The 23,492-nt window shown below is 43.2% G+C and overlaps 4 protein-coding genes across 4 annotated transcripts; 2 read left to right on the forward strand and 2 right to left on the reverse strand.

Annotated features, from left to right (window-relative positions):
• The first annotated feature begins 280 nt into the window (after nt 1–280).
• Nucleotides 281–6,138, forward strand: LOC119556240 (mitochondrial ornithine transporter 1). Its single transcript, XM_037868274.1, has 4 exons — nt 281–629; nt 1,976–2,651; nt 4,879–4,984; nt 5,655–6,138. The coding sequence occupies exons 1-4, from the start codon at nt 381–383 to the stop codon at nt 5,944–5,946; spliced, it is 1,323 nt and encodes a 440-aa protein (XP_037724202.1). The 5' UTR covers nt 281–380; the 3' UTR covers nt 5,947–6,138.
• A 58-nt stretch (nt 6,139–6,196) lies between these two features.
• LOC119556237 (FAST kinase domain-containing protein 5, mitochondrial) lies at nt 6,197–8,371 on the reverse strand. The gene is made up of 2 exons (XM_037868271.1): nt 6,469–8,371; nt 6,197–6,337 (listed from the first exon to the last, which is right to left on the reverse strand). The coding sequence occupies exons 1-2, from the start codon at nt 8,272–8,274 to the stop codon at nt 6,248–6,250; spliced, it is 1,896 nt and encodes a 631-aa protein (XP_037724199.1). The 5' UTR covers nt 8,275–8,371; the 3' UTR covers nt 6,197–6,247.
• Nucleotides 8,372–11,333: 2,962 nt separating this feature from the next.
• On the forward strand, nt 11,334–17,126 carry LOC119556236. Its single transcript, XM_037868269.1, has 5 exons — nt 11,334–11,681; nt 11,745–14,744; nt 14,804–15,145; nt 15,215–15,910; nt 16,448–17,126. Exons 1-5 carry the CDS (start codon nt 11,624–11,626, stop codon nt 16,843–16,845), a joined length of 4,494 nt encoding a protein of 1,497 aa, XP_037724197.1. The 5' UTR covers nt 11,334–11,623; the 3' UTR covers nt 16,846–17,126.
• Nucleotides 17,127–18,128: 1,002 nt separating this feature from the next.
• On the reverse strand, nt 18,129–19,093 carry LOC119556242 (GTP-binding protein yptV1). Its single transcript, XM_037868276.1, has 2 exons — nt 18,993–19,093; nt 18,129–18,899 (listed from the first exon to the last, which is right to left on the reverse strand). Exons 1-2 carry the CDS (start codon nt 19,021–19,023, stop codon nt 18,172–18,174), a joined length of 759 nt encoding a protein of 252 aa, XP_037724204.1. The 5' UTR covers nt 19,024–19,093; the 3' UTR covers nt 18,129–18,171.
• Nucleotides 19,094–23,492: the final 4,399 nt, after the last annotated feature.

Here is a 23,492-nt window from a genome sequence, read left to right on the forward strand (position 1 = left end):
AGAGAGATAAGGGGAGAGAGATCGCTGATCCACATGATATGTATACACCTATATATATGCATATGGCGTAATCAAATTATCGATTATTAATAAACCGTAAATCGAACAATTATTTGAAAGGAAACCAAACTCCCCGGCTTTTCATTAAACATCTCAAGCACACCAAAAAAAAAATCACTCCAAAAATTGTCGTTTTCCCCCGGAAATCGCTCGCCTAGGGTCAGAGAGGGACAGCAAGAGCCGCCGATTTAGCGCCCCATCCCTTTCTCGTTCCCGTTTCCATGCGCGAGAGCGAGCGAGACACCGCCAGCGCCGCAGCGCCAAAAAAACAACAACAACAACAACGACGACATTAGCAACAACAAACAAGAACGAAGATAATGGAGAAGCCAGAAGATCGGCAGAAATCGTACCGCTACCGCCCATCTTTGGAAGCGATCAAGCAGCGCCGCTCGAAGAATCCGCCGCCGGCGCCCGAAGCGCCACCCGGCGAACCGCCCACCGATGACGAGCCCCAGACCCCGCCCATACCGCCCCCACCCCCGCGGATCGGCAGCAGTCAAGCGGGCAGCAGCGTGCTGATAATGACGCCCGACGAAATCATCGAGGCCTACGAACGCGCCCTGCAGGTAGAGTTGTCGAACCCGGGACAAGAAAAAATATCGATATTTTTTTTAGTTCAATACTGATCAATTAGTCGATCAATTTCGTATAGCATTTATCTCTACACCGAAAGAAAAATGTATATGAATTTTATTTCGATCATGTCTATGGATCAAGTTTGTCAAACAATCGATGGCAATCGATATATTTGATATTTTTAGTTCGATCGTAATGAAAGCAACAGTAAAGGTAACGGTATTGATGATCTTATGATATTCATGGATCAAGTTCATTAAAAAGATTGATCTAATAAGTAAATAAGTAAGCCAAAAGGTTACTGCTAAATGAACAGATTAATTTTGCATCTCTACACCAATTGTAGACCATAGATAGAAGACGAAATATCTGCATTTTTTCGATAACGTAAATAGATCAAGATTTCCAAAATCGATATATTCGACAATTTCGGTTCGTTCAAATTAATAAATGATTACTGATTAATTAACAGATAATTTATTTATTAATCAAAGTTATACGAAGTTTATTTTGTCAATCTTGATAGAAAACGATAAGAAATATATCTATATTTTCAGTTATAGTAAGTTATCATAAGAAAAGTAATCAATTAGCGGACAAATTTAGATTACATAGTGTTGTACACCAAAATATTATAATTGAGAGTGATAATTCTAAAGACATTCAAATGATTTCATTTTTCAAGTCAAAAATTGCCAGTGACTTCAAAAACAAAAATTGGAAACACACCTCATAGCACAAATATTTAAAATCTTTATATATAAATTTATTAAATTTCATTAATCACTCTAATTTAGCTGCTTTTAAAGGACTATTAGTTATCTCAATGTCAAAACTAACAAAAAAAAAACTATAATTGTTAGACCATTTGTGCTTTGATCTCCATAATGAAATATTATAAAAATCTTTTGATAGACCACAATAAACTAATGTTAAATTTAACAAATAATTAAGAACTAACTTAATAGCGTAATTAAAAATATTATTTTAGAACCGTTTGTCATCCCAATGTTAAAACTTGCCAACTGATCGAAATGCATTCATCAATACATTCAAAAATACATTTTTAGACCATAAGCGGTTTCAATTTCACAATTAAAAAGTACAAACAAATGAAGTCAAAGTTAGGATCTAAAAACATCTTCCGAGGGAAGTTTAGCAATAGGTAAAACCAAACTTATTAACGTAATGAAAACTTAAATATTATTTTGCGACCTTTTGAGATCCCAATTCCGCCTGAGATATGGAGTGGAAATGGGAACACGGTCGTGGTCGATAAGTAACCAAACGCTGACAACCCTACTGTACCGCTCCCCCCCCCCCCCCTACCCCGCAGGAGGGGCAAGACGACGGAGAGGGCGACGGAGAGCAGAAGGGCAAGTCGAAGCGCTGGCTGAGCAGACCGATCAGTGTGAAATCGACGCTGAGAGCGGTACGCGACGGCCTGCTGTTCGTGGTCGGCGGTTTCCTGCGCTTCCTTCGACGACTAGACATGCACGGCGGCGGTACCGGCAACAATATCAACTTCGTCGAGGGGCTGATCGACTTCATGGCGGGTTCCCTGGGCGGTGCGGCCCAGGTGTACGTGTCGCAGCCCCTCGACACGGTCAAGGTCAAGCTGCAGACCTTCCCGGAGGTCTATCGCGGCATGTGGGACTGCTTTGTGAGCACATACCGCAAGGATGGCATCCTTCGTGGCCTGTATGCCGGTTCCGTTCCGGCCGTATTCGCCAACGTGGCCGAGAATTCGGTCCTGTTCGCCGCCTATGGTGGTTGCCAGAAATTCGTGGCCTTCTTCGTGGGCAAGGAGACCTCCGGTGAGCTGACCACCGTGGAGAACGCCTGTGCCGGCTCCCTGGCCGCCTGCTTCTCCACCCTCACCCTCTGTCCCACGGAGCTGATCAAGTGCAAACTGCAGGCGCTGCGCGAGATGAAGCACTTCGTCGAGCCGGCCCATCCGGAGGACATGCGCACGCCCTGGTCGCTCACGCGATACATCTGGCGTACCGAGGGTGAGTACTAATATCCCGAAACATATTCCATGCCTTCCATATCTTTTATCTCACACAAGTGTAATATTCGCTTGAATATTTCTGTAGGATTGAACGAACCATTAGTATTTCATTATAATAGACCCGAATATCATTGTTTCTAAACCTTGAAAAAATTATCACAAGGGACATGCTTTTAAATAAGTGAAAAATACTTTTAATGTGCAAAGTATCCCAACTGTATTATCTTTCATTACAGTAAAACCAAATATAATTATTTCTGTCTTAAGCAAGTGTCTTCTGATAATGGTTTTTGTTTCAGCTATGTAGATATGTTTGGCATACATATATTTAATTTTTTTAAGAAACCTTCACGCCGTAAAAGATATCACTCAATTATTAAAACTACCAAAAAAATTGAAAAAAAATTTTTTGACATATTTAAAAAAAAAAATTCTGCAAACTGCTATGTAATATTCAATATTTTTAGAATCTATGATATAGATGTATAGATAGAAAATACTAAAAAAAATGCATAGTTATTCAAGTTCACTGTTTTGAATGCTCACTGTAGTTAGTAATTTGTAAATGCCAAAGTAAAAATTAACATATTGACACTTTAATATCCATTATGATCGCATTTATCCCTGAATATTTTGGGGGGCGTAGCCTTGGAGTTTTAGAAAAGCTTGTGTTGCTCTCGACCCTCAAGTGCTCCGATTAGATTATCTCCGCCCGGCTTTCGGCGATCTTTTTCTTCTAATAATTCACAATTATCGCATCGCAGTGCGCGATATAAACACAGATACGCATCGCACCCATACAAAGGCACGAGTCCACATGGTTGGGGATGGGATCACTTGGGGTTGCCGGATCCGTTGGGGATCTGCTGGGGATCTCTTGCACCAAATGGGCAATAAGGCGGTTGAATTCAATTTTGGATTTAAATATTATCCATAAAAATATTGGAAATATTTAAGGTTTTGTTAGATAGAGTAGAAAAACTACTGTATCGCCTAGCAATTATGAACCCTCTTTGCTTTTAAAGAATATTACATCTATACTATTTTTTCTTATTTTAATAGGTTTTTATCAGGTTGTGTTGTTAAAAATATGTAGAAACTTTCCGCCACAATTGAAATTTAATTTTTAAAGCATTAAAAATTCCTGTAGTATTCCTTTACCGGCTGATTGAAATACAAAGCTGTAAATATGAGCATACAACTTTCACATAAGTTGACTTAAATTACGTGCTGAATGCCAGGGTAATATAATGCAATCGTGAAAAACATTGCAAAGTTGCAATCTCCAAACAGAAACGGTGAGGAGACGCTTAAATTCCCTCGAAAAAAATAGGAAAAAAGGAAAAAAAAACATTTTGGGATTTAAATTGAATGTGTAAGGGCCATAAAAACTGATGAAATGCTCTGTATTAGTTAGTCTGCTAATACAGATTAAGGAACCATAAACTTTTTATGAGCTAAGCAGTCTGAAACTTAATCTTTGCACATGAAATAAGTAATTTTGGAATGTTTTTTTTATAAATACCCGAAAAGATGCGTAATACGCACATGCCTATTATATAATTTTAAAATGCAATTCCAAATTGTGCCGTAATATTTATTATTAGTAGTCATGTACAATGGGCATGGTTGAAATTTTATGCTGACATTTAGCAATAACAGGAAGCATAAGCCATAGAAAATCAGCTAAGGCTATAAAACGCTTGTCAAGCGATGAATTTTGTAATACCTCCACGCTAATCAAATCTAATCGAACTTGAGAAGGCTGCCATTACTCTCGTTAATTTCTGAAACATAAATAATGAATATTTACTACGCAGATAGCGAAAAGCGAATTATTTCTATGGAGGCTGATAAGACTGTTCATAGCCATAGCCTCGCGGTTGAGAACATGCCACGCATCATAGTGACGTAGTACAAGATCGCCATAGAGCTATACATATATGTGTGCTATAGAGCGGTATCGGAATATAGGGATGGGGTAGTGCAGTCGTGGATAATGCACATGGTTGAGCCACTATCAGTCAAGTGGAAACTTTTCTGAAACGCTCCGCGATTCACAGCCTCAAGTCGGCAGATCATGAACACGTTTCCGTTTCGCCATTGATTGATGTCCGATGTCCGTTTAATTATAGATAGATAGTCACGTCCTAACGTCCCAATCTCCAGCCCAGCTATTTTCTGTCTTTCCACTGACCCGTCTCTTTAACACATCTTCTCCGCAGGCATTCGAGGATTCTATCGGGGATTGAGCTCCACGTTCCTGCGGGAAATGCCCGGCTACTTCTTCTTCTTCGGCAGCTACGAGGGCACCCGGGAAATACTGCGACGGTAAGTCCAACAGACGTCCTTGAAAGGATGCTTCAGGTAGCCTAAAGTTAGTTAAGATAAAACTAAACACGAATTCAGAAACAATTACAATATTTATCCTAATTCCTTAAAATTTGTTAAACATCCGCCACAAGTTATTAGGATCAAATTTGATATGCTTCACAAAAAATCATATTGCCTAGTAAAAAAAATTTTTAATTTCAGAAATTATATTACGTTAAAGACTGATCACTGATTAGGAGATAAATAACTTCCATTAAAATTTTCCAAAAGTAAACAATTGTACAAATATATTTTGTAATTTACAAAACTGGTTTAAAAATGATTTAACAAGCTAGACAATCGTCAATCATCCAGAAACACACTACTTAAGAAACACTAAGCAAAGGTCATTATTAAATTCACATAATTGCAATTATGAACACAACGTTTTTACCTAACTTAACAACTTACAGTCTTATTGTACTAAAGGCAATTGGTTAGGATCAAACTACAGTCCAACTTTCATAACTCGAACGTTTTTTAATTAAAGTAAAGAGACTCTAAAATTAAAGGTAAAATAAATTTGAAAACTTGAAGTTCCCTGAGTTATGAAAGATCGACTTTGTATATTCATCATTAGTTTATCCGGCATGCATCTACCTTGAATTATCTCTGTTTTCCCCGGCAGCGATGATCAAACTAAGGATGAAATTGGACCATTGCGTACGATGATCGCCGGCGCCATTGGAGGCGTCTGTCTGTGGACGTCGACGTTTCCGGCGGACGTGATCAAGAGCCGGATCCAGGTGAAGAACCTCAACGAGAGCATGTTCGCCGTGGGAGCGGACATAGTGCGGCGCGAGGGTGTCCTGGCTCTGTACCGTGGCCTGCTGCCATCTGTCCTGCGCACCATTCCGGCAACGGCCACTCTGTTCGTGGTATACGAGTACACCAAGCGGGCGTTAAGCGCCACCCTCTGACCAACTCCAACTTCCAAAGAGGGTCGCAAGGAGCGTGACGCTGTGCTAGTAGTTGTGGGCTTATGGCGCGTGGCCGCGGGCGGTCATTATTAAATATTCGATAATTATTCCTTTTTTTTCTAGATAATTAATAGATCGTAGTGTTGTGCCTGTACAATGTTCAGATAATGCTAATGACTGACTAATATCCAATTTATAGCCGTTTTTCATTCCTGTGGTTGTTGGCAGCTTGTTTTTCCGTCTTGCTCTTCTTATTTCTACTAAGGTTCCATTGGCATCTGCTGATGATGACGATGATGCGCTAAATCTTGGCCACTTGACTGAGGCGGCGTCTAAGGAAATCCTGGCGGTCCGCAGAAGTTTCCAGTTCTCGCCACTCGTGCCAATAGATCTAAATGAGGCAGAAAATAGACGGTTAGATAATGATGAATAAATAATAATATGTAAAAACATACATCTTGATAGCCTTGGAATTGGGAATGCTAACATAGTTTTGTATAACATTCCCCATAAAGCACTTACCACCAGAGGCTGATGTCCCAACTGCCGCAGCTGCCTTAGCTTCATTTCCATTTGCCCTGTGAAGCGTTCCTTGTCACGGATCACGTTGTTCCAGCCCGCAATAACGATGACCACAGTGGCCACTTGGTCATCCGCCGCCTTCTTCTCGCCCAGCAAGTGCTTGCGGGTAAGAATCTCACCACTGTAATCCTGGCACGCCTCTGCGTCCAGGGGCAAAGCCTTCTGCTGGCTGTGGTCGTAGCAGAGCACCAAATCGCATCGATCGTATTGCGGCAGGATGTGTTTGAAGGTCACAGATCGGTGGATCATAGAGATTGCCTCCCGTATTTCCACCAGGATGCGATCGGTGCTGTTCAGCTTGAAGCGTCCGTCCCGCTGGGGGATGTACTGCGTGTAGAGGCGACCCATCTGCTGCCGCTGCCGATCGGTGAGCAGTGCTCCCTGGTACTCCTGCGGGCCAAGGAGACGAGCGAACCCGTCCAGGTGGAAGTACTCCCGCCCAGGTAGTCCGCTGCGGTAGGCGTGCTGCACGAGACGCGGCTCCAGCGCCACGCCCAGCAGCTCCACGTCGTAAACGCCGCGCATTGTTAGAAACTGCAGGCAGTTGCTAAAACAACGAGGATGACGCAGTATCTCCTCCATCCGCTGGCGCAGTAAATCGGGCAGCCTGTCTGCCAAACGTCGATCCACCCCCGACGAAGTGGTAATATTAAACAGGGCCATTACCAAGCAGATACGCTCAACATCCTTCAAGCGGGCGGAGTCCAATTCGCGCTCGAATCTCAACAGAATCCGTTCCACCAGCGAATCATTGCAGGTCTGCAGTTCGCAGCCCAGGAGCGCCATATGCAGGCACGTGAGTAGCGAAACCCGCTCCACTTGGGACTCCAGGGCGCAGAGCAGCTCTTTAAGCGATTCCACCTGGGGCAACTTGCTGCTGTAGCGCAGAATTTTAAGCAACGCCACCAGGGGAATGTCCTCCACGGTGTTCAGCTCGCTGCCCAGTCTCTGGTATATTTGCTCCAGCAGCTCCGGATTTCTGATGGGCGTCTGCGTTTTGAAGAAGCCCATGGCCATTACGCCAAGCTCGGACAAGGTCATTTGGTCCACACAGCGGGCCAGATTTAGTTCAAAGTCAAACATCTCGAAGACGGGTCGGCGCAGCAGATTGCACAGAAACATGGAGTGGACTAGCTGCTCGGGCGGCAGTTTACGCAACTTGCGGCCCAGCTTCTTGAGGGCCAGCCACACGTACTCCCCGATCCTGACCAGACCCAGGCGATACCAGGCGTCGCTCACAAGCAGCAGCTGCTCGCTGGACCAACGCTCGATGCGCCGACAGCACTCGATATCCAGGGTGTTCCACAGTTCCATGTAGTTATGGGTTTTCGTCGATTCCGGTGTGGGCAGCTCGGCCAAGGCGCTGAGCGATCCCACTAGCTGTTCGTCCGTGAGGCGATGCAGTTGCTCGCAGAAGCAGCGAGTGAAGTCGTCGTAGCGGGCATCGCTAATCTGCAGTTCCAGTCGGATGCAGTGCCTCACCAGGCCAAGGAAGTCGGCGTACAGATCGTCGGGATTGGCGTCGCTATGTGGTGGACGCATAAAGCCCTCCGTGGCGGGAAGATCCTGCCAGGCGGAGTCCCGGGGTCGCAGTATGGCGTAGGGTTTCAAGGAATCCATGAGGATCCCGTGGGCGAACTGATTCTCACGATCCGCGAAAATCCGCGCCTGCGCAACGCTCGAGGCGCACAACTGGCGGCCCACGCGCCCCACACTGCGCCAGAGGCAGTGCGTCCTGGTCCACATGGCTGGGATCAGATCTTCACTATAAATTCACTCAATTCAATCGAATTTCAATCAAAGGCGCGTTATGAAAACATTTGCCGAAAAGCAGGCCGGTTAATCAGCTGATTTCGTGCAGCGTTGCCAGAGCGACGAAAACATGTAGAGGAAAAATCAAAACAAAAGCACTGTGCCCACTGTGCTCGCCTGCTATCGATATCGGTATATCAAAAAAAAAACATGGGCCAAGTTGGTCTGATCAGTGATCAATGATCAACGATTAAAGCGTGCCTTTTGAATTGTCACGCCACAGTATGAAATATAAAAAACATAAAATATTGTTATTATTTGTATGATCTTTATTAGCTTCCTAGTGCTTCAATCAACTTCCATTGATACAATAAAAGCACAAAATTAAATGTGTTACTGGTCATCTTCAAGTTGGAAATGTGTCATTATACATTTTTATACCCGCTACTCGAAGAGTAATAGTGGGCTTGGACTGATAAAATCATTGTCGAATATTCAAAAATCATGGAGGCAGTGTAAGCGCCTTATAAATATTCTAGCTTCGTTGTTATACCCGTTACTCATAGAGTAAGAGGGTTACTAAATTCGCCGGAAAGTAAAAAGGAAGCATATATATTCTTGATCAGGATTACTTGCCGAGTTGATGTAGCCATGTCCGTCTGTCCGTCCGTCCGTCTGTCCGTCTGTCCGTCTGTCCGTCTGTCCGTCTGTCCGTCTGTCCGTCTGTCCGTCTGTCCGTCTGTCCGTCTGTCCGTCTGTCCGTCTGTCCGTCTGTCCGTCTGTCCGTCTGTCCGTCCGTCCGTCTGTCCGTCCGTCTGTCCGTCCGTCTGTCCGTCCGTCCGTCCGTCTGTCCGTCCGTCTGTCCGTCCGTCTGTCCGTCCGTCTGTCCGTCCGTATGAACGCTAAGATCTCGGAAACTAGAATGTTGGGATTTGGCATGTAGATCTTAGGCTTCCTGCGCAGCGCAAGTTTGTATCAGCAGGGTGCCATGCCCATTCTAACGCCCACAATCGCCCATAACGCTAAAACTTATCTTTCACCCACATTTTAAAATATTTTTCAATTATTAAAATGAGACTTTGTTCTTATTATGAATTACCATCTATGTACATGCTAAAAATTATTCAAAGCGTACCATTCATTAAAAAGTTATAACAAAACAATAATAAATAATAAGCAAACTCAATAGAGTGCGAGAGGGATGGAGATATTTTCACACAGAAAATCGACTGCTTACGAAATTTCACAAAATTTCACGAAATTTCCACCAAGGTTTCACGTTATGTGCTAGCGAAATTCCGTAAACAGCCGATAGGAATGAACGGTAGATGGCGCTGTTTTGATAGCTGAGTAACGGTTATCTCATATTTGAGGCCGTCGACTATAGCGTAATCTCTGTTGTTGATTATATTCTTCTCTAATCTGGGGTAAAGCTCTTTTTACGATTTCCGGATTTCAAATAAAGTTAGTTTTTAATCGGTCGACCATATCATACAGCTACCTTAGGAACGAGCTGAGACAATTGAGAAGACTTCCTAGTTCAAATCCTTCATGCTTGCCTTTAGTGGTCTGACTCGGCAATGCGTTCAATTCAAATAACTTTAATTAGAACTCCAAATTGACCGAACTACCTAGGATTTTGGAACTACTTATGGAAGGACTAGTATCCGTGGATCGAGACCTCGAGAGCTGCACTGACCTATTTACCTTCTATTGATCGTTGACTAGTCCTGATAGCAACGGGTAACAACAAGGTTTTTTCGGTTAGCTTTGCCATGATATTTATGTTGGACTCCCTGAAACACCAATTTCTTGTACTCGGACGTCGGGGTAGAGTCTTTACTTAGCACTTTTGTATTTTACGGACACTAAAATGTTCATGCCACCTTTATATACAAAACTTTAAATTAAATTGACTTCGATAGTTCAATGGTTAAATAGCCTCGGTTTTTGGAATCAAATTTCTTCTAAGTGGAAACGTTTAAACTCTCAATTCCAAAGTAATACCTAGTTAGTGTAAAAGGTAGTGATACTTTGACATGTGTATTCAGCAGACATGCCCTAGACCTCTGCATTCTGTCAATAAGTTTTGATGGCCTTTCAATGTTAATGGTTTGGTCCTTCGCTCCAAGATATCCTTGTTTTTGCTTAGTTATGCTAACAGCCAACGACATAACAGTGACACTATCAACACATTTAGTACTGATCTTTCGTGGAATATGCTATTTTCGTACAATGCATGTATGAATGTACTGGTATTTCGTAGAATATTGTGAGATCAAAGTGTTTTACTAAACGTTTTGTACCATCAAGGCCAAGGAATGGCCTTGCGAGTATAATGAAGACAATCGTTGATCTGAGTACTGGATTAAAGATCATTTAGTCATTATAAACTGAATTAGATTACCGAGGAACCAAGGCGCGGATGGATAATAAAATTGATTTGTACTCGATTCTATAAACACAGAAAGGACAGTGGGACCACTTTCCAAATATATGTTTAAAGCCGAAGTTGGTAAACTGAGAGCGGAAGTTAATCGAAAGTTTGAAACATGAACCGCAGTAACTAATGAGGCTGCTGGGCAAAACACAACTTTAACAAAATAAACTATTAAATTGGTTTCGGTATAAAAGAGGTTAACTACTCTCCCACTGTGGTAAGTACAGATAAGTTGTATTGGTGTTATCTTGACTTTAATCGATTGACGGGTTGGTTCCATCTCTATTATTTTCAGCAAGTCACAGCTGTTTGACAATCACATGTCATCGAAGACCGCCATTGTTGTTAAGCCTTGTGCATTGATGCCACTTTGCTAAAAAATCTTTCGACAAACGACACTTAAAAGGAGGAGCGCTGGCAGATAGTTGCTTCACTTTATTGGCTTTCAGCAATGTTGATCTCCTTACTTATCTTCAATCCATTTTAATGAAAACACGTTGTTGAGCTGTTTGCCATTCACTTGTCAACGAGGGCAGCCATTGTTGTTCTTTTACGATATGGGCTGCCAGACCGTTGCAAAACAGTCAACTGACGCTCACGCGGTCTGGCAGCGCTGTCTTGAGTTGCCCTGCGAGCAATTTGCGTTTGGCAAACGCCGACTTTTTGGCGTCGCAAAAACGCGCTTCTCGGGAAACCTGTCAACTTTTTATTGGCCAGGCAGTGAATCCCGTATGCATCGGTATATTCTTCGTTCGATATTGTGTATAGAGAGTGCAGATATAGCAGTTAAGCCGGGAGTTTGACCACCGGATTGTCCTTATCGGGGGGATACTTCGCGTCTTTTGTGCCGGAAAAGCGCGGCTTACTTACGTTTGGCATCGGTAATACATATAGATTTAAGACATGGATGAGGAGGTCATGGCCATCGGTGGTGGTCCGCCAGATCCGCTGATCATCAATGGTGAGTCCGCCAGTTGGGCACCTCGGCACATCGAACTAACTTCCTTTCCCTCCTCCCCGACAGCCGATAAAATCGTACCCAAGGATGCAAGTGTGGACGTTTTCGCCAAACCCTTTATCCGAGTCACCCAACCAGGATCGGTATCCGGGGAAGCCGACATCCTTCAAAAGACCGAGGCGGAGTGGCGTCTCATTAGCTTAGTTCGTCGCCAGCCGGCTTTGTACGATGCCCGGCATCCGAAATTCCATGACGACGTCCACCGGGAGAAACTTTGGCAGGGCGTCGCCAATCGCCTGGCCACGGATCTGACCAACTGCCTGGCTGCCTGGGCGGAGCTGCGGTACCGCTACCAACGTCATGTGCGCCGCCTAAGGGCCTTTCAGCGCAATCGCAAAGGCACCAAAGGCCAACGACCCTGTATGAGGCACGAGGAGGAGCTGCTCTTCCTGTATCCCCATGTGGCCCGGTTCCCGCTCACGGTGGAGAAGATCCAACCGGCCGAGGTGGGCGAACCCACGGAGGTCATCGAAGAGAATGAAACTCTGCCCGATGTGGAGATTGTGGAACCACCGCCCGTGGACATAATCGATGTGGATCTCGAAGATGAGGCCGGCTTCCAATTCCGCCTCACCGATGATCAGCGTCGCCTCATCGAGGCTGTGCAGGCCTATCCCCAGCTCTACAATTGCCTGGCTCCTGGCTATGAGAACACACGGCATCGCGGTCTCATCTGGGGTGCAATCGCTAACGAACTTCATGACAAGGCCACCAAGCTGATGAAGAGCTGGCTGAATATCCAGACCCGCTACGAATGGGAGCTGACCCAACGGCCCGACAAGTGCAGCAACTCGGAGCTCTGCAAGTTGATGGAATTTCTGCGGCCGCATGTACTGCGCCTGCGCAACACTGTCTGCAAGGCCTCCAAGTATCTGCAGAACGGCTGGTACGAGCCCATCGAGAATTTCCGCAGTGTGATGTCGCTGATCAATACGATGCGTAATATGCCCGATCTGGTGCAGCTAACAGACGAGTCGATGGCCTACAAGGTGAAGCCGCCGCGCTACGACGAGTTCTGGCAGAAGGTCGGCATCGAGGTGGTGGGCAGCCACGAGCGCTGCGAGGTTACCTGGCTGATGCTGCGCTCCTTCCACCACGAACTGCAGGCCATGCGCTCGGCAGGCTACCAGCTGCAGGACAAGTGGTACTTCGAGAACGCGCTAAGCAGCATCTTCAAGCAGGTGGCCGCCCGCACGACGGCACGTCAAAGCTATAAGCGTAAACACAATGGGGCAATATCGATGCCCGGAGAGCCGGCGCCCAAGATATCTCTGCCAACGCTACCGACACCGCCGCGCCTGCCACTGGCCATTGTCTACCCGCCCGCCTCGAAAACTAGCAGTAGCATTAGCAGCAGCAACAGCGCCAGCGGAACCAACACGGGCATGCTACCCACCATCACGAATGTAAGAAGCTGCTCGGGCCCCGTCATCACCAATTCCACCTCAAATGCTGCTCCAACCAGCGTTAGCTCAAGTGTGGCCTCTGATCCATCTGTTCCCACGTTTATGATCCCCAAAATCACCTCCGCCATGAGTGTGGCCACGGGCAATATAGTACCCCTTAAACTGCCGCCCACCCTACGGATTGCGCCAAAGGCGGCCGCCGCCATGGGCATGGGTTTGCCCGCCGGCCCGGCCAATATTCAGCTATCAGGCGCGAATATCACGCCAGTGCGTCCAACGTTACCGCAGCGTCCTGGTCTGCAGGTGTCGATTCAGACCAAGCAGCCCATACCGAATCCACCGCAGATGCCATCGGCAGCATCTCGGAGTTTGATTCGGCAAAATATGCCGGCACAAAGGACTGTCGGAATAACAGTTCAGCGGTATCCTCCAGCGACGGCTCTGGGAACGCTACTTAGCGAACCGCCGCTTACGCCACAGATTCCGCCGCCAATTCTGCAGCCAGCTCCGGCATCCCAGCATCTGCCCACTTTGGTGCCCATAAAATCATCGAATATTGTTACCAATAGTGGCCAATTATCAGGCACTGGGGCTCCGATGGTGCGTATACATCAGTCAGGATTGCTAAGCGGTTGGGATGCTAACAACAAGCCCATGGGATCACTAGCAGCACCATCTGTGCCTACAGTAGCAGCAGCAACTACTACTACTACAATAAGCGCCAATGCCTCAGCAGCAACATCAAAATGGAGCTCAGTTTCACCACTACCAGACTATGCCAAAAAACATGGACAAGTGGCACAACCACTTATCAGGATAAGTAATAAACCTGCTGCAGAATCAGCACTTTTGCCTTCAGTTCCTGCAGTACAAACAATAAGTACAGGATCTAGAATAAGTACAGGAGCAATAATAGGCAAAGGAGCTACAATAAGTACACCAGCAACACTAAGCGCAGGAGCAACGATTATTAAAGGAGGAACAATAAGTACAGGAGCAACACTAAGCACAGGAGCAACCATAAGCCCAATTCGAGCAGCAGCATCTTCAGCTCCGTCTGCAGTAAAAGCTAAAGCTGCAACATTATTGACATCTACTACACCAGGTTCAACAGCAACACAAGCTCGAGCTGCAACATTAGCTACCACTGCAACAGTGGACATTACGAATGCAGACGATACATCAGAGACAATATCCACGGTATCCTCATCAGCAACAGTTTTCACAGCACCCCCAGTAGCTAATGCACAACCTAAGGCTATTCAGAAAACTGTATCTAATGCAAAAACTGCAGTCAATGAAACAGCAACAGCAGTATGCCAGCCAGAAAAGGAAACAACAACATTATCGTCCAATAGTCAGTTAGAGAATGATACAAAGGATATTACCGTGGTGTTGCACGAGAATCCCGCAACCGGAAACAACATGCTGCACATTTTGTGCGACAACCAGGCCACTCGCTACAATCTGAACATGGTTAGGACGGCGACGCTGATACGCGAGGTGATGGCTGTGCCCCAGCTGCACAAAAAGGATCCGCAATTGGCCGCGAAGTGTGATGAGTTCTGGAAGCTTATCGGCAAGAAGTTTCACATGCCTGGTGGGTACTTGATCATAATCTAAGGTAGCACAATAATCTCATCATATTCTATCTTACAGAGGACGCTTTGCGCGCAGTTTGGAAGTTCCTGGCTGAGAACATCAGTGTGTTTCCGCTCATTGCGCCAATGTCGGAGCTGATGCGTCCGTTTAAGGCCAGCGTGAAGGTGTGGGAGAAGTCGCACCGCTTGTTCAGCAAGTTTGACGAAATAGCGCGCAAGTACCTATGGATGGAACACAAGGATGTGCTGCCGGATGTGATACGCCACTTCCGGCACCACGAGCACCTCTACTGGGAGCTGCGCAAGGCGCGACCTGGCGAGGAGGTGGTAGCTCCGCGCCAGTACACGGATCAGGAGCGGCAAGAGGTGTGGCGCGAGGCGCGCATTAAATTCCCCAATCGTAGGTTTCAATTGTGATATCTTTAGTTTGCCTTATCCACTTATATTTTAACTCTCTATCGTCTTGCAGTCAATCATCGGGACGTTTGGTCGATGTTTAAGTTCGCCTTCCGCACGTACATGGAGGATCTGGAGCGTGGCATCGAGAATCCCTGGCCACAGAACTGGTGGCAGGCCCTGGAGCAGCTCAGGTTCTTGGCCGATGTGCGCTATCATCCCCTTGAGCCGTACTACTACATTGTGCACAACAAGATCGCCGAGGAGGTGAAGCGCTGCAGCATGTACGAGGCTCTCATGTCCGCCGATCCCGCCGATAAAAAGAAACCCACGCCAGCGGCCCTTTTGGCCCGCCTAGCCAAGGAGCCCATGCCGTGGGAGTCGGAGGAGGCCAAGCGCTTGCTTACCGGAAAGTTGAGTGTTTCGCAAAGCGTATACACGAAGAAAAACATCGCTGCAGCTCCGATCCCGCCAGCCGCCGCCCCTCCTATTCCCGTACCTGGTGGCACGCCCGTGCCCACAAAGACTCCCGCTGCAGAGTCCAACGCGGTAACAAAAGCGCCAAGCGACGGAGTCGAAGTGCAGCAACGCAACGGCAGCGCCCAAAAACGGCTCCCTCAAATGAAACGCGTCGCCGGTCACCTGCCCACCATCGAGGCCTTCGAGCTGACCCATGTACTGCGCCGCCATCCGCATACCTTTGAGCGGGCCAGCACCATCGACAAGCGGACCGCCTGGGTACGCGTCTCCAAGGAGCTGAATGCCACAGGTATGCAAGAACGGACATGGATTTTAAATATAACAAAGTACTATTAACAAGTACAAAAGTCTTTTAGCGGCGGAAACATTAAGAAGAATTGTAGTTTTAAGTTTTATAGGTTATAAACACTTATAAAACTCAAATATATAATATATCTATACATATATTATATATATTAAAGAAATCTTTTGATTTTTAAGCACTAAGAGCTATGACCTTGAGGTCATGTACTTTATAAAACCTACTACAAAAAATGCTAAAAAGACTTCGAGTTATAAGATAAAGTTTAATAGGCGCCGTTGACTAAAAGAGGTTTTGTTTTTAAATCGGTTTTCTTCATTATACACATCTATATATATAAAATGCTTTCTAAAATTTGAAGAACAATCGCAGATCCATAGATAGTAAGGCTTAGGTTGTAACTACATTTTCCTACTGTCGTGTAGGTTTGTGCCAATAACTAATTAAGCCCCAAGTAATCCCAAACCTAGTCATTTTATAGTTTTGGCTTGATTAAATACTATATTTTGTACAATATCTTTACAGTGACGGAATGCCGCTTGGGTCTTCAGTATGCTCTACGCGAAATGCGCTACCTGAAGATCACGGACCCAATGCATCGCTGCGCCATGGGCCACAAGTACTTCCGGCACATGTCAGAGATCTACAAGCAGGTGAAGCCCAACGGTCCGCTCACAGTCCGCACGCCGCAGCAGCTAAATCAATCGCTTACGGAACCAGCTCAGGAAGTTGAGCCGCAGCGATTCGTGCCGGAGATCAACTTGACCACCTGCAGCCCTGGCCTGGTCCTGAAGAACTGGGCCAAAGCCGTTGGCAACCTGTCCCCTGCCAGCCAGGATATTCTGCTCGGCAAGCTAACGCAGCTGTTCGCCAAGTACGCCGAGGAGGCCAATGTCACTTGGGTTTATCCGGCACCGCCTTAGCTGTCCAAACTCTTGACACGCCTAATTTAATCTAAGCTTTCTCTTTAAGAACTCTCACCGTTCCATCGACAACCCCATTGCGCTCTAAATTGTCATTCGATACTTATTATTTATTATTTGCATGTAATGGCAAGATATGATTTTTTTTTTCATATACAAACAATATTATCTTACGATAAGTAAACACCTAGATATTTGAGTTCAAGTTCAGTATGAAACAATAAATTGAAATTCAAAGACAAATACAAATAAACGGCAAGAAAATTCCATTTCTTTATTCATTTTTTTTTTATTGTAATGGAAATTTATTTCTTGAGTGTCCCTGAAATGTAAAACTTGTTTTTAATAATGATCGTTGATCCTATAGTCCCTAAAACGCATAGACGCAATTACAATGTGCGCAATATATAATATCAATAATATTCGGCCATAACCCGGACTCAAAGTCGTAAGAAGATGGCGATGAGGGCGAGGCCTTTTGATTAGGTGGATACATTTGTCGGTCAACGGGAACCGCCCACTTGTTTGGCTTCTTCGAAGATGTAAAAGTAAGCCCGGGTAAATTGAGGACGGACAATTGCGAAACGATTTGATTGCTATGCTTGTGGAGGTGGGAGATAATTGAGCTCACGTATAACACTGGGGGATGATTGACCGGGAATTAAGGAAATGGGTAGAAAACCAAACAAGAAAACTATTTTATGGATTTTTTTAAATATACAACATACAAAAAGCCTGTTTTAACGGGAAAACTAGTGCAAACAAAGAATTTGTGTCCTTTAAACCCATTTGATAAAATAGTTGGTTAAGTGCAACTCGAGATATAATAGTGATTACAAACACAGAGATACCAAACAATTTTTTTTTAATCTTGAATAAAAACGAATCCATAAAAAATATTTGTGACTTATTTTTCGTGATCTAGGGGTCCAACTCTACCAGGAACAATCATCATCCTTCTTGGGGCATTATGGCTGTAAACTAGTATTATCATAGTAGCCAACACACTTGTACTACAAAATTTAAAACCCCTCTTTCTATTTACAGTTTTAATAGAAATTTTTAATCAACTATTACATTTTTTCCTCAAAAAAACCATTTTAGACCATAAGATTGTTCGGCAATATTGCTTACAATTACATTTTTCCCTATGATTCGTCACTGTTTTTGACACCATACAAATCAACCCGCCCTAGTGTAGGTATTAAGTTTAGAATGCATTTTCTTAGTTTAAAAATATATAATGATGAAATATTTGTTTGGGTCTTGGTTTTGGAGACCCTAGAAAAGAAAAAACTTAAAGAAAATATATAAGAAGCAAGTTTCTCAACAGCAAGACGCGACATGTTTGGGCCGCAGGCGATGAGAGCCCGCCAGCCGGATTTTGGGAGCTGGTGGCTTCTCCATGTCGTCGTCCTTTGCGTCCTGCCCGCCCAGCATTCGGCTGGGAGCTGAGGGTTTGGCCACCAGGCGATTGAAAATATTGACTGCCAAGGCGGCGAATATGTGATTCACATTGGCGCCACTCTTGGCGGAGGCCTCGCGAAAGGCGATGGTCCGGTAATCAGCGTAGTGGGCCGCCTGCTGCTGGCTCACCTGGCGGCGCTCCAGGTCGTCGCACTTGTTGCCCACCAGCAGGATGTTGACCCTGTCCGGACAATTGCGATGGATCTCCTCCAGCCAGCCATCGATGCTCTGGAAACTGCTGGCCGAAGTGGTGTCGTAGACGAGCAGAATGCCATGGGCACCGCGATAGTAGGCCGGCAGCACCGACTTGAAGCGCTCCTCGCCGGCGGTGTCCCAGATCTGGAGCTTCACCACCTGGCCGGCCACCTCAACGGTGCGCACCTTGAAGTCCACGCCCACCGTGCACAGGTACTTCCCTGTGAATCGACCGTCCGAGAAGCGCATCAGCAGACAGGACTTGCCCACGCCGCAGTCACCCAGAATGAGTATCTTGAACATGTACTTGTAGTCGCTCATCATCAATCGGTCAGTCGCCAGATATATCTCGAAAGGGGTAGATGAAAGTGACGTACTTTGCCTGGTTTGTTCTAGGGTTTCATTTGGGATCGAACAACCAAATCAATCAAAACGTTTTCGATTCAATCAGGAAGACCATTTTTACATATCTAATATTAACATACCTTTAACTACTATTACTAATGTTAAAACCATAATAACAAAACAACCGAATTGTTGATAGCAAATTTAGTAGAATTTTTGGGACAACTATATCATATATATAGACCGCGTTTATGAAACTGTTTTAACAATGGTTGGAGAGATTTGAAATGAATTGTCAAATATTAAAACAGAAAAATGACATATTATCATATATACACTATCGGATTATAGAGATATTTCACTTCTAAATCTGAATCTAATAACAACTCAAGTTATGGATAATAAAAGTAAAGTTTTGGATTTCCATTGGGTTTGAACATTTATATTTCCTGTTATTCTCTATACATAGTTATATCTTGAAATAAATTCATTGCTGCCAACCTCATTTCTATGTAAATTTCCATTAAATCTATTTTAGAAAAACATGTACATATATTTCTAAGGACAAAAAATTATAAATGATTTAAAAAATTCTATAAATATGTATTATTTTGTTATTATAAGTGGTTTAATAATCATTAATCATTAATCATTAATAATAATTAAATATTTGCCTACTAAAATTTCGAGTCTTGAAATAGCTAATGCTTAACAAAATAGCAAACATTTATGTGTAATATTTTAAATATTTAAGTTCCAAAAAAATTTTAGGATTCATATTAAAGCAAACTTTTTGGTGGACTTTCTTGTAGCTAGTTCATTATACTACTTGTGAAAGGAAACAAAGACACTTCCATCCAGCTGCGTCCAGGAGAAAGTCCATAAAAATTAGCATTACCCCGGCCCTCAGAGGGGATCCAAAGGTCGAAGTGCTGAGGGCGAAAAAGCGCGGTAATCAGGGACCCGAGATGAGGACCCCCCATCATAATCATCCCGACATCTGATGGCGTTGGCAATAATGTTTGCTCCTGGTGATTAACGCAATTAAACAGGTGCTCAAAATGATGTTTCCAGTGGATTAGCCGAGGACACAGGATGCAGGATACGGAAAACGGGGGGGACTAGGGAAAAGGACGGGGAATGGGAACCGGAATGGGAACCGGAATGGGGATGCGTACGTCCGCTAATAAGAGATACATTAGCAACATGCGACCCATGTTCGCATTAATTCTGGTCGTTGGATGCGGCTTTTTGGATGGGTGGATAGGTGGGTTGTTACATTTTTGTAACGTTAAAATTCCATTAGCCCAGTAGTTGGGGGTTGGTGTTCTTATAACAGGTGTTCTTCCACAACTTCTTGGGGCCTTCGTGGATTACCGTGTCTATTCGCCATTGTCCGTTGTCGGGGAGTAAACACTCTAGTGGATCGCTTATGCAATTTCCCTAAATGGTTCACATGACCTCCTCCGCGTCTAATGAGCCACTTAATCGGCCGATTGCACGGCCATTCATTCTCCGTCGAGAGTGAATGGGAAAAATAAAACTCACAATTTCCAAGCCATTGTAAAATCCGCTTTTTAAGGCTCTACGGGGAGGTAGAGGGTAGAGATCTTTGTTACCCTGCCCATATCAATATAAAATAATCATATTTTTTTATTTGCACCGAAAAACAGATCCAAGTCTCAAAAGTTCTAATAAAATGGCAAAGAAAAAAAGATTTATAAATATGTTATGATTTTAAAGAACATTACAATTTCAAACTCTTCCAGTTTAAAAATTTGTTTTCAATGTATTTGTATTTTTTATTTTCTACATTTACCTATTAATTAATATTTATTAACTTTTTAAAAGAAAACTTTTTTTAGGCAAGGTAACAAATGGGCATCCCTTCAAGCCCCATTTCTATAGGATTATAATCATATGCTACCCTATAGTTTACCTCTATGGCTTAGCTTATTCAGTAACCACAAAAACAGTAAGTTGAACGCTTTTTTGTTGCTGTTTTCTCTTTCATGTGTTCCATTTGTTATTCACCCATCTTTTATTGTTAAGAAAACAAACACATAAAAACAATAGCAGAAAAGTAGTAATAATAAAAAGCGAAAAGCAAACTATTTAATGACAATTTCAGCGGCGGCAATCCACAATCCGCAACCCACACAAAACCCAGAATCGAAATCGGAATCTGACGCTCAGACTCAGTATAGGTTAATGTTTTGCTACTGGGACACAGTCCAGAAAAAAGTACTTGGATAGGGTAGATCTAGGTCCGTGGGTTGCGAAGATCCGTAAGTTTTTACTCCGTTTTTTAAGAGGTGTTGGGTGGGTTTTGTTCATACAATCTCCGCAGAGATCATAAATCAAACCTATGGAGGTATAAAAAAGAAGGTATGCTTTTAAAGATATGGCCAAGACAATATATGGTACCATACTACACAAATATAAAAGTGTTTTCCAATTTTCCCAGACGTCTTCCAGAGAGCACTAAAATAAAATATTGCAATGGATTTTAGAAAAACTCCAGTTTCGCGGGTGCCCTGCGAAAAGCCACTAAAAATGTAAATACCCCATGTTCGTCAAGGTATATTAAAAATAATACAACAACAGAAAATAGCTAAGCAGCCCCACAAAAACTATTAACAAAACAAAAGTACAAAGCACCGAACACGCCCCGCTTTTGGGGACGAGCAAAAAGTAAACAGAAAAGCCATTATCGAGTACAACAATAACAATAGTAGAGCTGCTGCTGTTAAGCACTCCGGTTGCACTGAGAAAAATGGCACTACAATGTTGATTTTAATTTAATTTTGACTATAATGCAATAAGGGCAATATTTCTAAAATGTATTTAACTTAATGATATTATACCTTTCTCATTATCTACACCATGCCTTGCTCAATGTACAAAAAATATTGAAATGAATATAAAACAGCTGTGCTTGTATTTTTCCGAGTGCTTTAAGGTGTTTTTTTTAAATACTCTTTTTGAGGGTATTATAGTATCAGAAAAAGTTCACAACGAATAAAAAGTTAATATATTTTTGATCTGTGTCACCTGAAAAATGTTGCCTTTGGTTTAAATAACTTTTCTTATCTTCATACCCAACCTTTTTTGCAATAACTGCTCTGAATAATAGCATCTAATACCAGATATAAAATATTTTTATAACGATTTAAGATTTTTTTTTAAGAATCCAATTAAAGATAGGTATATGTATATTTACAGGACGAAGGGTATTCCACCTTCGGTCGTCGAAACGAACCCTATTTTCTTGGTTCTCTTGCTGAGTTGTGCATGGCAAAAACAATTACAATTTCGCAAACAAAGATAATTTGCGAATGAGATCGACGACACGATACAATGGCACACCACCGACGACACTGCGAAATGGGTTGGGGTGGCAAGAAAACCTGAAATTCCAAATGGAAGGGCCAAAAAGGAAAACAGAAACAGAAGCTTATATTTTTTGAACAAGCCGAAATGCTGTGTGTGATCGCTAATCGGTTATCGGTAATTGTCGATCGGTAATCGGCGCGTTTTGAGTTTAAAAAGTATGTGGGTTCTGTAGTGAATGGTAAATAGAAGGTTGAGAAAAGTGATAGAGGGAGCAGAAAATGGGATCACCTGGCCGTAAAGCCAGGCACACAAGTCACACTTTGAACAAGATATAATGGATCCTATTCTTTTAAGCAAGGTAACGTCACTCTGAAGCATTTATCTACATATATAGATGTATGTACTATCTACTGGCAAAAATATATATCATGCTTTAACTTATAAGATAGCTACAATAACAGCTGTAAAGTTAACATATATATTTAATATCTTAGATTCTTCTACACATGAAAAAAAGCTTGTAAATTGCTAAATATCAAAATATATATTTGCAAATGAATTAACTGTGCGATTATAAAACCCACAGGTGTCAAAACAAAAGACCAAGCATACGGCAACGATAAAATAAATCTAAAAGAGACAGTAAATCCAATTTCAAGCTAAAGTATGTTACGAAAGACAAGAAGAACAGCTTACCAATTATAAATTGTACGTGTCATAACTTTCCGACAAATCCAAAGTCTCATTTTACAACGATAAATATTGATTTGGTCAGCATTCACCATGTGAAAAAATACCAATGTTATTGGGAAATAATAAAAGATGACTTCGATATGCCGTAGCTTGATTTTACCATCCAAAGCCCACAAAAAAAATTCATTTTTCTTCAGGTACCTAGTGTATTTGGGGCAGCCCACATTTATGAAAATTACAAGCACCTATTCTGATTTACAAAGTGTGTAAATCGGCACCCATCGCAAAATATTCAACTATGGTTAGCATTTTTATTTTTCTGCCAACACAGCAATTATGTGAAGAATATTTTTCAACTTTTAAACTGCAACCGTTGGAAGAATTTTAATTACTGCTTTTGTAGCATTTGGAACAAAATTAATTAGACAAGACCTTACAGATACAGTGCATTTCCTATTAAGTTTATCAACAAAGAAAAACTCATAGATATAAATAATATAACGTTAATATATACCAAAATATGGGCTGCCACTTAATTAGTAAGAAGTATTTGATAAGACATTATAATACAAGAATATTGAACGGAAACGTGTTTCAGGTTAAAAGTTCTT

This window comes from Drosophila subpulchrella, chromosome X, assembly GCF_014743375.2.
Source record: "Drosophila subpulchrella strain 33 F10 #4 breed RU33 chromosome X, RU_Dsub_v1.1 Primary Assembly, whole genome shotgun sequence".
In the NCBI taxonomy this organism is placed as follows: Eukaryota; Metazoa; Arthropoda; class Insecta; order Diptera; family Drosophilidae; genus Drosophila; species Drosophila subpulchrella.

Excerpts from the sequence above, each read along its gene's own strand:
- LOC119556240 (XM_037868274.1), top strand. The coding sequence starts at position 381 with ATGGAGAAGCCAGAAGATCGGCAGAAATCGTACCGCTACCGCCCATCT. Across the intron at positions 630-1,975 it reads CCTACGAACGCGCCCTGCAG|GAGGGGCAAGACGACGGAGA; the intron begins GTAGAGTTGTCG and ends CCTACCCCGCAG. Across the intron at positions 4,985-5,654 it reads ACCCGGGAAATACTGCGACG|CGATGATCAAACTAAGGATG; the intron begins GTAAGTCCAACA and ends TTTCCCCGGCAG.
- LOC119556237 (XM_037868271.1), bottom strand. The coding sequence starts at position 8,274 with ATGTGGACCAGGACGCACTGCCTCTGGCGCAGTGTGGGGCGCGTGGGC. Across the intron at positions 6,338-6,468 it reads TGGGACATCAGCCTCTGGTG|ATCTATTGGCACGAGTGGCG; the intron begins GTAAGTGCTTTA and ends TGCCTCATTTAG.
- LOC119556236 (XM_037868269.1), top strand. The coding sequence starts at position 11,624 with ATGGATGAGGAGGTCATGGCCATCGGTGGTGGTCCGCCAGATCCGCTG. Across the intron at positions 14,745-14,803 it reads CAAGAAGTTTCACATGCCTG|AGGACGCTTTGCGCGCAGTT; the intron begins GTGGGTACTTGA and ends TCTATCTTACAG. Across the intron at positions 15,911-16,447 it reads CAAGGAGCTGAATGCCACAG|TGACGGAATGCCGCTTGGGT; the intron begins GTATGCAAGAAC and ends ATATCTTTACAG.
- LOC119556242 (XM_037868276.1), bottom strand. The coding sequence starts at position 19,023 with ATGGTTTTAACATTAGTAATAGTAGTTAAAG. Across the intron at positions 18,900-18,992 it reads ATTAGTAATAGTAGTTAAAG|AACAAACCAGGCAAAGTACG; the intron begins GTATGTTAATAT and ends ATGAAACCCTAG.